Source organism: Bos mutus, chromosome X, assembly GCF_027580195.1.
Source record: "Bos mutus isolate GX-2022 chromosome X, NWIPB_WYAK_1.1, whole genome shotgun sequence".
In the NCBI taxonomy this organism is placed as follows: domain Eukaryota; kingdom Metazoa; phylum Chordata; class Mammalia; order Artiodactyla; family Bovidae; genus Bos; species Bos mutus.
The window spans coordinates 58424862-58437275 of NC_091646.1; the positions used below are offsets into that span (position 1 = coordinate 58424862).

The following is a 12414-nucleotide window of genomic DNA, read 5'->3' on the forward strand; positions in this document are numbered from 1 at the left end:
TATTAGTAAAATAATGGACAATAAAACAAATGACCATATCAACAGACACAGAAAAAGCATTTAACAAATACTAGTACTTTTCCATGTTTTTAAAAAGCCACTCAACAAATTAGGAACAGAAAAGAACTCCCTTAACCCAGTGAAGGGTGCCTATAAAATCCCACAGCTAACAATTTCATGACAAGTAGCTGAAAGCTATGATCAGGAAGAAGAACAGAATGTCTACTGTCACTACTTCTATTCAACACTTCACTGGAAGTTCCAGCCAGGGCAATAAGACAAAAAAAAGAAATAAAAGGCATGTAGTTTAGAAAAGAAGTAAAACTATCTTTATACACGACATGATCTTGTACGTAGAAAATCCTAAGAAATACACTCATACACACACACGTACATGCATGCACTTGACTATTCAAGATAATAAACGAATTCAGCAAGGTTGCAAGGTACACAGGATATAAATCTATATACCAAGGTACACTTTATTTCTATTTGCCTGTAATGAATAATATGAAAATGAAATTATGAAAACCATTTCATTAACAAGAACATTAAAAGAATAAAATAGGAATAAATTCAATACAGTGCTAAATTTTCAAGTCTTGCAAGACTTGCAAAATAAGTACAAGACTCTCTAGGCTGAAAACTACAAAATATTGTTAAAAAAAATTGAAGACCTAAATCGACTTAAAGACATCCCAAATTCATGGATTGTCAGACTCAGCATTGTCAAGATAGCAATATTCTCCAAAGTGATCTACTGATTCAATGTAATCACTATCAAAATTCAATTCAAATTTCAAATGTCTCTTTTTTCAAATTGATATGCCGATTATAATATTCATATGGAAATGCAAGGAACCTAGAAAAGTCAACATCTTGAGAAAAAAGATAAAAATTGGAATTCTCATCACAAGGAAATTTTTTTCTATTTCTTTAATTTTGTATCTAAATGAGATGATATGTATTCACTAAAGTTACTATGATAATCATTTCAGGTTGTAAGTCAAATCATTCTGTACAATTTAAACTTATGAAGTTCTGCATGTCAATTACATCTCAATAAAACTGGAAGAAAAAAATACTTTTAAGGTCATTCATGAAAGACAGGAAGACTGAGGAAATATTTCAGATTAAAGTAGATCAAAAAGGAATGATAAGGAAATGTTATGCATGATTCTAGATTTGGATTCTGGCCTCTGGGCTTCCGTGGTACCTCAGATGGTAAAGAATCTGCCTGCAATGTGGGAAACATGGGTTCGATCCCTGGGTCAGGAAGATCCCCTGGAGAAGGGAATGGATACCCACTCCAGTATTCTTGCCTGGAGAATCCCATGGACAGAGGAGCCTGGTGGGCTACAGTCCATAGGGTCGCAAAGAGTCAGACACGATGAATGACTAACACACTAGAAAAGAAAAGGAGACATTGTGCGGTGGGTGAAATTTGAATGGCATCTATGGTTTGGATGGTAGCATTCTATCAGCGTTACCATCTCAGATTCGGAGGCTTGCACAAAGGTTAAAGAACAGTATATGCTTCTGAGGAAATACACGGTGAAATATTCATGGGTGAAATAGCAACATGTCCGCAACTTGCTCTCAGACTGATCAGAAAAGGAAACATTAAAAAAAAAAAAAAAGAAAAATTATAATAGAGGTGAAAGGGGGAAAATGGCAAAAGCTAATAACTGTAGGATCTGATTTAAGATGAGTTCTCTGTACTCTTCTTTAAGCTTTCCCGTACGTTTGAAATTATTTCACAATAAATAATACTAAAAAAAAAGGCCAAATTTAGAAAACTCACATTTTCGCATTTCAAACTTAATAAAAAGCTATAGCAAAGAAGACAATATAATATTGGCACGAAGACAGAATACAGATCAATGGAATACAACTGAGAGTTCAAAAATAAACCCTTATGTTTAGGGTCAATTAAGTTTTGATAAACGTGCCAAAACAATTTAATGGAAGGATGAATTGTCCCTGCCAGTGCATGGCTCTGTGAGTTTTTGTCATAGGAGCTCTACTGTGAATTTTGTCAAAGGGACCAAAATTGCAATTTTTCCATTAGGCAGAAAAATACATATAAAAATACATTCCAAAGTTAAATGCAATATTGGTTTTCAATTATTTATGCTGTTCCTTTCCTTCCATTAGCACCGATGAGTGAATAGATATGATGGTACTTTCTCTGCCTACAAAATTAAGTTCTGTTTAACTCTACTGGTTCTTTCATGATAAACACAAGGATTTGTGTTTCAATTAAACTAAGGTGGAGTAAATATTTTAACCATATTTTGATCAGTACCAAGATATGCCAAAAACAAATTATAAAATTATTTACCTAGTAAAGTAATACGAGTCATTCTTGTGGTAGAGGAAAAGAATAAGAAATCTAGGCAGGGGTGTATAATACTCTTACAGTAAGAGACCACAAATATTTAAAATAAAAAATACAATCTACCACCACTTGCCAACTAGAAGTTCTCAACACATGGCAGGTGTTTAATCCATACTTGAATGAACTAAAATGAACAATTATGAAGCAGTCTTATATTCTGTAGGCATTTAAACTATTTCCTCCTCTTTTCTCCCATAGTAACTTTTAGATTATGCGCAGGTCAGGAAGCAACAGTTAGAACTGGACATGGAACAACAAACTGGTTCCAAATAGGAAAAGGAGTACGTCAAGGCTGTATATTGTCACTCTGCTTATTTAACTTATATGCAGAGTACATCATGAGAAATGCTGGGCTGGAAGAAGCACAAGCTGGAATCAAGAGGGCGGAGAGAAATATCAATAATCTCAGATATGCAGATGACACCACCCTTATGGCAGAAAGTGAAGAGGAACTAAAAAGCCTGTTGATGAAAGTGAAAGAGGAGAGTGAAAAAGTTGGCTTAAAGCTCAACATTCAGAAAACGAAGATCATGGCATCTGGTTCCATCACTTTATGGCACATAGATGGGCAAACAGTGGAAACAGTGGCTGATTTTATTTTGGGGGGGGCTCCAAAATCACTGCAGATGGTGACTGTAGCCATGAAATTAAAATACGCTTACTCCTTGGAAAGAAAGTTATAACCAACCTAGATAGCATATTGAAAAGCAGAGACATTACTTTGCCAACAAAGGTCTGTCTAGTCAAGGCTATGGTTTTTCCAGTGATCATGTATGGATGTGAGAGTTGGACTGTGAAGAAAGCTGAGTGCCAAAGAATTGATGCTTTTGAACTGTGGTGTTGGAGAAGACTCTTGAGAGTCCCTTGGACTGCAAGCAGATCCAACCAGTCCTGCGTGTTCATTGGAAGGATGGATGCTGAAGCTGAAACTCCAATACTTTGGCCACCTCATGCGAAGAGTTGACTCATTGGAAAAGACCCTGATGCTGGGAGGGATTGGGGGCAGGAGGAGAAGGGGACAACAGAGGATGAGATGGCTGGATGGCATCACCGACTCGATGCACTTGAGTTTGGGTGAACTCCAGGAGTTGGTGGTGGACAGGGAGGCCTGGCATGCTGCATTTCATGGGGTCGCAAAAAGTCGGACACGACTGAGTGACAACTGAACTGAACTTTTAAATATCTTTTGTTTTGAATAGAATTTGTGTTTATTTATCAATTTCGGTTAGTAGAATCCATTCCTTGAGGACAATAGTTTGGTCTTGCTCTTCTTTGGCCTTCTGCTTTTAAAATTGATTGATTAATTAATTTCCTTTAAACATCAAATTTCACTCTAATTTACCCATCATATGTACATGGGTATTTTAATGTGTTTAGTGATTGTATTATCTTTTTGTTTGCATTTTTAAAAATGCATATTGTAGTAACATGTACATATATTTTTAACTGTTGACTTCCCAGGTGGTGCAGTGGTAGAGAATCTGCCTGCCAGTGCAGGAGATGCAAGAGACAAAGGTTTGATCCTTGAGTCAGGAAGATCCCCTGGAGTAGGAAATAGCAACCCACTCCAGTATTCCTGCCTGGGAAATCCCATGGACAGAGAAGCCTGGCAGGCTCCATAGGGTTGCAAAAAGTCAGACACATTTAAACACAGACACACATTTTTTGTTATTACATATCTCATTTTTTCTTACTTTTTAAAATAACATAAATGGTGTATTACAGTTACTTTGTTTCTTACCCTTTTTCATAAAACATAGCCATCTGTGTTCATACAACCAATTTCTTCCAGCTGATGTTCGGTGTATATCCACCACATTTCACCTATCCACTATCAGTGATAGACAACTACATTGCCTTAAACTCCCTGTCACCATAAAAAAAATACTGTGAGGAATATTACTCTATAAGTGTCCTCATGAACTTGTATATCTTTGTGATATACACTCAAGAACAGAACTGCCATGCCATAGGATATGTATATATACTTAATTTCACTGAATAAATCCCTACCAACATTAACTAGAATTCTATTTTTCTGTAGCTTAATAAAGAGTTACCTCATTGTTCTAGTATGCAGTTATCTGCTAATTGTTTTAAGCATTTCTTCATGTGTTTACTAGTTTTAGTTTTTCTCTTCTATATACCTTGTTTATATTTTGCTGATTTTTGTATCCCCAGTGTATATCACCATCTCCTATACATTATAGGCATTAAGATTTTTTTTTTTTTTAATCAATGAATGTATACAAGAACAAGAATGTATGAAAGTATAAAGTATCCAGAAGACTCGTTAACAGTATGGGTGTAGAGGATAATTTAAAATGACCCCAAGCTTAGAAGCTCATGTTCTTAAATGAAATAAGGAATGCAGAAGAAAAGTCAAATTTGGCAAACAGAAAGGAATTTTGCCCTTGTTGAATTTGATGCACCTAAAGATATCAAGTATGAATTTGGAAATATGAATGAAAGAGGTCAACTACAGAGCCAGACTAAGCAGGGATATGGCAGTAGCAGTTAGCCTAGTGATACGAAAAGTCCCTGGTAAGCCTCAGAATGACTGAGAGAAAAGATCCAAAAACAGCCAGGCCAAATCTACATTAAGTATGCAACTCATGACTTAGCTTAGAGTACTAATATCGATCAAGTCTATATAACAGATGGTCTCAATCAGGGAAATTATAGAAATGGGTTACTTTTTCCCCCTAACATGTTCAAATTGTAACTAAACAAAATGTATTATCAACTATAGATTGCTACTACACTGGTTGTCTCAATGGTCTTTCTTTTTTTTCCATGGGCAACCAATTTTCCAATTTAAATTATAAGACCTTAATAAGTAAGCTTTTAAAAACAACTCTAAATATATTCCATTATATTTTCAACAACCTTATTGCTTACTTCTAGAAAGTATTCAAAAGTACATTGTACCAGAAAAACCATGAACACCCAAAGTACCCATCAATTGCCTTGCCCCTTCTAAGAAGCCCTGGAACACAGGTCACCATGCAGGACTGATACACTGGCCAAAACAGACTGGACCAGGATTGGTACCTGAGCCAAAGACAGCCAACAAGAAACTGCCTTGCCAAAGGGCCTGATGTGCAATTTCTGCCTAAGAAGGATACTTTGCAGTGGTTTGTGCCTAGACAACCTGATCAGATCCTGGCTCTAGGAAAATCTGAATATGAAACATACAGAGTTAACAGAAGCAGAATAATCATGAGAATGACTACCAGTATTGATACAGTATCCTGAATGGTTCTACTTACAAACCTGAATGGTGAGACAGTTTCCTAGGCATTCTTCCTAACCTAAATATTTTTTCACTAAACTACTATTTAAGATAACTTGATCTTGCATCTGTTCTTTATAACCTGAAAAGGCCTAATACTCTTTTTCTCTAACTTGTATGAAAGCCACAAATTCCCTCCTAAACCAGTGGTTCTTGAACCTAGCAACACAGCAGAATCATTGGTGGAGTTTTAAAATATTAAAATGTCCCATCAGGGATGGGGGTCAGGCATCAGTACTTTTTTCCAGGATATCACATAGCACACAAGAATGAATGAACTAGCATACATGTGTAATGGCTGAATCTCAAAAATATAATATTGGGTGAAAGAAGCCAGATATAACAAAGTAAATACTGCATAATTCTATTTATATAAAGTTAAAAAATAGGCAAGATTAATCTATGGGGGAGGAGGAGAAAAGGGGAAAGTTGCTGGGCTGCTGGTAATGTTCTTTTTTTCTTTTAATTTAGGTGCCACTTGAACAGGTATGTTCATCTTTTGACAATTTACTAAGCTGCTTGTGATTTGTGTACTTAATTGTATGTATGCTACACTTAAACTGAAAATAAGTTCCCATTAAGGAAAGAAAAGTAGTTCTCCTTTGAGGTTCATACCACCCACCTATTCATCCTTAGCACCTGCCTCCCGGACACTTCATCACATCGAAGATTTAGGATCCTGGTCAACAGCCTTCTTCTATACTCTGTTTGCTGTACTAAGTTGCTTCAGTTGTGTCCAACTCTTTGCAAACCTATGAACTATAGCCCACCAGGTGCCTCTGTCCATAGGGTTCTCCAAGCAAGAATACTGGAGTGGGTTGCCATTTCTTCCTCCAGAGGATCTTCCTGACCCAGGGATCAAACACTCGTTTCTTACTTCTTCTGCATTGGCAGAAGGTTCTTTACCACTAGTGACACCTGGGAAGCCCTCTTCTATACTCTAAATCCTGCCGTAACTCTGAGTGACTTTAATGTCCATGTGATTGAGCCACTCAAAAGCCTCACCTTGCTGTTCTTTGGCTTCACCTTCTTAGAGCTTTCAGTCCACTGCAGTTACACTGTCCATGAGTACACCCTGAATTTACCATTTTCTGGAACTTGTTAACAGCTTAAATTATAAACTCAATAAGCTGTTCTCTGACTACAACCTCCTATTTCAGTTTTGACTTCCTTACTGTCCTACTCCTGTTCTTTGAGCCAATAATATTATCTACCACAGAAAACTTTTTGTGAGAATTAAGTTAAATGATGTCATCAACAGCATAATACAATGTCTGACACACAGGAACTGCTCAGTACATGGTAGCCATATTTCAATATTATGCATTTTATTATAAACAAACATTTTTCAGGGCCCAAATTTTCCCCAAATTCACTCAACTTTTGGCATTAATGAAATCTGGCTTTTGACACTATATTTCTCCTGATCCTTTTAAATGAAAGCCAGTCCTCCAGCTATTCTTTCTGATTCAAGAAGTCAGGAAGAAAGATCAGTACAGACCTGTTCTCAAGGCTAATTCCACATCAGTGTTCTATCATCATGTTTGCTCAAAAAGCTCTTACCTTTCAAAATGAATGTAAACTATTTTCAGAATTATCTAACCAACATTCAGGACTCCTTTCTACATTATCCCTTATTATTAAACTCTAGGGCTTCAAAATTAACACAGATCATCTGTTTTATACCTTGGCTTTACAGATGCTTCATCAAGGTTAAGCCCCATGATCTGGACTAAGATCAGAGATTTCAGATTCAGATTGACCACTTACAACTGTGTGACTGTGGCAGAGTTACTTAACCTTTCTGAATTTCAGCTTCTTTACCTGTAAAATGCTCATAACAGCAACTACTCATTGGGCCACTGTGAAGCATAAATGTGAAAATTCACATAATGCACTTAGCAAAATGCCTAGTGCAATAGCTGTGATCACTATCATTAATTTTTAGTAGTTCTTCCACATTTCTCCCTGTCTCCAAACCTGCTCAGGTCTCCTGACATGTTTTTCCCCCAGTTTCATTGAGATTTAATTGGCACATAGTCTCCTACTTTTTTTTAAATGAAAAGACATCTTTTCTGGAACTTCCTACCACCATTTTAAGATCTCTTCCCTACTTTGACCATAACATTTTTCTAAGAGTGATGTGCACCTCCCTTTCAGAGGAGACAAGGAGTAGTGGAAAGATCAGGGACTTTGAAGCCAAATATACCTGTGTTTGAACCTGGTTCTTCCACCTAGTAGCTGTATGACCTGGACCCAGCACTTTTTCTAAGCCTCAGTTTTTTCATATGTAAAATGGGTATATTACCCCCATTTCTTAGGGTCATCAAAAAGATTAAACGGAAATAATACATTAAAGCAGCTGGTCAAAGTAGGTGCTAAATGAATGCCAGTTTCCCACCCCTTATCCTTTCCCTCAGTTCAGTTCAGTCGCTCAGTCATGTCCAACTCTTTGAAACACCATGAACTGCAGCACGCCAGGCTTCCCTGTCCATCACCAACTCCCGGAGCTTCCTCTAACTCATGTTCATCGAGTCAGTGATGCCATCCAACCATCTCATCCTCTCTTGTCCCCTTCTCCTCCTGCCTTCAATCTCTCCTAGCATCAGGGTCTTTTCCAATGAGTCACTTCTTCACATCAGATGGCCAAAGTATTGGAGCTTCAGCATCAGTCTTTCCAATGGATATTCAGGACTGATTTCCTTTAGGAAATCCTTTCCTTAACCCCTTATAATCTGGGGATTCCCCAGTGGCTCAGCAGTAAAGACTCACCTGCCAATGCAGATGTAAGAGACACAGGTTCCATCCCTGGGTTGGGAATATCCCCTGGAGGAGGGCATGGCAACCCACTCCAGTATTCTTGCCTGGAGAATCCCATGTGCAGAGAAGCCTGGCAGTCCACAGTCCATAGGGTTGCAAAGAGTAGGACATGACTGAAGCAACTGAGCACAACACAACATAACTCTTTACAATCTAGGTTCTCATTCTACCACTTTACCTCACTTCAGCTCTTATTAGCATTATGACTTTGGGGAACTTAATTGAATTTTCTTAGCCTTAGTTTTTCATTTGTAAAATGGTGATCATAGTATCTTCAACATAAAGTTGTCTTGATAATTAAGTGAAAAAACATACACAAGGTATTTTAGCAAGGTGCCTAGCCTTGTAGTAAGCACTTAATAAATGGCAGCTACCAATGACTTTTTACTGGCCAAATCAAAAAACTGTTCAACGGTCTCCTTCTCTGGGTTTTGGTGACAACATACTTTTCAGGTTTGCTTTTTAACCATTGACCACTCAATCTCTCTCTGTACTCCCTCCATGAAGTCTTTCTTTATTCTCTTCAACCAGGTGTGAGCTCTCTTCTGAACCCTCAGATCACTTTTTACTTCTCCTGAGGCAAAGCACTTCCCCTACTTTGAATCATTATCATTTGTTATACAATGCTTAACTTAATTTCTTTTATCTCCATTGCCTGGTATTTATTCATGCAGAATTTATTGAGTACTTAATATAAGTCATACTTGTGCTTAGTACTAAGGATAAAAAATTAACATATAATTACTGCTCTCAAGTAGCTTATCATTTAGGAGGGTAGAATAGACAGTAAATAGTCTATTACTTGCAGTGTGATAAGTCCAAAGGTAAAAGTATGCCCAGGGTCCTCTGGGAGCATAAAGGCGAGTTACTTAGACTGGGGAGATCTGGGACACTATCTCGGAAAAGGCATTTTGCATTTAGCATATGGGGAGGCAGTACACAAATCACTGTTAAATCAATCAGTGAAATATGAATAGGAACTAACTACATGAGGATGGTAAAGGGCACTTCAGACCCAGAGAAAGAGCAGGGAAAAAGTACAGATGTTAGGAGAGTTCCTGAAAGATAGGAAAAGAAGCTGGAAAGGCAAGGCAGGCTGGGCTGTTCTAGACACATAAGAGTCTGACCTGAGCCCAGATGATGGCGTACCAATAAAGATTTTTAAGTAGTGGAGGAACATAATCAGATTGCCATTTTAGTACTCTGGCAGTGCAGGGGAAAATGAATTCCATTAGAACCAGGCTAGAGGCAGCGAGTCCAGTTGGACGGGTATTGTAGTAATTCAAATAAATTATGAATGCAGAAGAAGAGAAGAGCAATGGCAACCCACTCCAGTACTCTTGCCTAGAGAATCCCTTGGACAGAGAGGAACCTGGTGGGGTGCTGTCCATGGGGTCACACAGAGTCGGACACGACTGAAGTGACTCAGCATGCACGCATGCATGAATGCAGAAATGAAGTGAGAACGGCTTATCAAGCCCGATATAGAGCCTGAATTATTCATATTTGTATCTCCTGCAAGAGTGCATTTTACACTTAAAACCTGCTACAAATATCTACCCATAGATTTTTGTCGACTACTGTTACTGAAACTTACTGAGGGAACTGCAGTTGGCAGACAGTTGGGTCACTTCCTGTACAGATTCCTAAGTAAAAGGATCATTTCGCATTGCAGAACTCAAAAGAAACAGGTTTGTTATTCAAACCCGTAGAGTAACAGCAGTGAATACAAACCCGCGCACTGCGGAGAGACCTCTCTATCCTGGTCTATTTCACCAGAAATAATTTTCGAACGAAGTCCTCCAAAGGGTCGTGAGGCTCCGCCCTATGCACTCAGACAAATGCCCAGGCTTTTTTTCTCTTTGTTTCAGCTCAAGACACAAGTCTGTTTGCTGCTCGTCGCCCAGGCGGCCATTTTCACCCAGCAGTTTCCCAGTTTTCACCCCACCGCAGTATAAAGTCAACAGCAGGGAACTGAGGAGAGTACAGTTCCAGGCTGCTGCTGCTGCTGCTGCTAAGTCGCTTCAGTCGTGTCCGACTCTGTGCGACCCCAGAGACGGCAGCCCACCAGGCTCCCCCGTCCCTGGGATTCTCCAGGCAAGAACACTGGAGTGGGTTGCCATTTCCTTTTCCAATGCATGAAAGTGAAAAGTGAAAGTAAAGCCGTTCAGTCCTGTCCGACTCTTAGCGACCCCATGGACTGCAGCCTAGGCAGATGTATTGAGGCTTCAAACCGGTTAAAGATTCCCTGACCTTGCTAGTTCTTTCGCAACCTCATCTCCATCTCGCCTCTTGCTGTGGGACTCCTTTTTGAAGTTAGGAGGACCCCTTCTATGGTTATTATAGTGCTATCAGCACTCCAGAAACTAAGCAAGGTATTTTTTTTTTTTTTTTAACTTACCCTAAGGGCTGCCATAGCTGTGACCGCCTCCGCCCAAGTCGTCGCACGGAGAGCGGAAAGGGACAAAACATTTCAACTAGATTCCACTTACACTAGCCTCAGCCAGTCCCGCCCCTCGCCGGCTGGCTCCGCCCTTTCTCCGCCCTTGTAGTGCTGTTCTGGGAAGCTGCAGCAGTTTGTCCTTTCTGGGGAGAAATGATTTAACTTTGTAATTGATTGTCGCCGTCCCTGATAACACCTTTCAGAATATATTCTCCATAGACCATTTGAAAGGTACTTTTCTGGGTACAGAACTTTTCATTATGTTAGTTGTTTCTGGGATATGAGATTTTTTCTAGCTGAGGACTTAAAATCCAAGTTCAGCTGCCTTAATAAATACTGATAGTGAAAGTCCCTCAGTCGTGTCCGCCTTTTTGCGACCTCATGGACTATACGGTCCATGGAATTCTCCAGGCCAGAATACTGGAGTAGGTAGCCATTCCTTTCTCCAGAGGATCTTCTCAATCCAGGGATTGACCCAGGTTTCTCTCACTGCTGGGGGATTGTTTACCCTGAGCCACCAGGGACGCCCCCCCTTAATAAATAACTAGTTACAAAAAGAACGGGTTATTTCTACAATACGTGGGCAAGTTCATACAGTCTAAGACCATGTGACTAAGTGCCTACTATGTGCCAGGCAATTGTTCAAAATAGAAAATAATGTAATACCTTCCGTCACGGAGCTTACAATTCCAGGAATAAAAGAAACAGACAAATGTTACAAAATGCCAAGTGCTATGAAGGAAAATAAAAAGAGTATGGGGATGAGGTGTGAATTTACTGATTTCAATCCATTCAGTTCAGTGCAGTGTCTCAGTCATGTCTGACTCTTTATGACCCCATGAATCACAGCACGCCAGGCCTCCCTGTCCATCACCAACTCCCAGAGTTCACCCAAACTCATGTCCATTGAGTCAGTGATGCCATCCAGTCATCTCATCCTCTGGCGTCCCCTTCTCGTCCTGCCCCCAATTGCTCCCAGCATCAGGATCTTTTCCAATGAGTCAACTCTTCACATGAGGTGGCCAAAGTACTGGAGTTTCAGCTTCAGCATCAGTCCTTCCAATGAACACCCAGCACTTATCTCCATTAGGATGGACTGGTTGGATCTCCTTGCAGTCCAAGGGACTCTCAAGAGTCTTCTCCAACACCACAGTTCAAAAGCATCAATTCTTTAGTGCTCAGCTTTCTTCAGAGTCCAACTCTCACATCCATACATGACCACTGGAAAAACCATAGCCTTGACTAGACATACCTTTGTTGGCAAAGTAATATCTCTGCTTTTAAATATGCTATCTAGGTTAGTGATAACTTTCCGTCCAAGGAGTAAGTGTCTTTTAATTTCATGGCTGCAATCACCATCTGCAGTGATTTTGGAGCCCCAGAAAATAAAGTCAGCCACTGTTTCAACTGTTTCCCCATCTATGCACCATGAGGTGATGGGACTGGATGCCATGA

General features: G+C 39.4%; 1 protein-coding gene across 1 annotated transcript in view; it reads right to left on the reverse strand.

The window, feature by feature from the left end:
* APOOL (apolipoprotein O like) overlaps positions 1-11015 on the reverse strand; it is a 106001-nt gene extending 94986 nt beyond the window's left edge. The window contains 1 exon segment of the mRNA XM_070365769.1: positions 10918-11015. Coding sequence (XP_070221870.1) covers positions 10918-10932 — 15 coding nt within the window. The 5' untranslated portion in view covers positions 10933-11015.
* Between the last annotated feature and the right edge of the window lie 1399 nt (positions 11016-12414).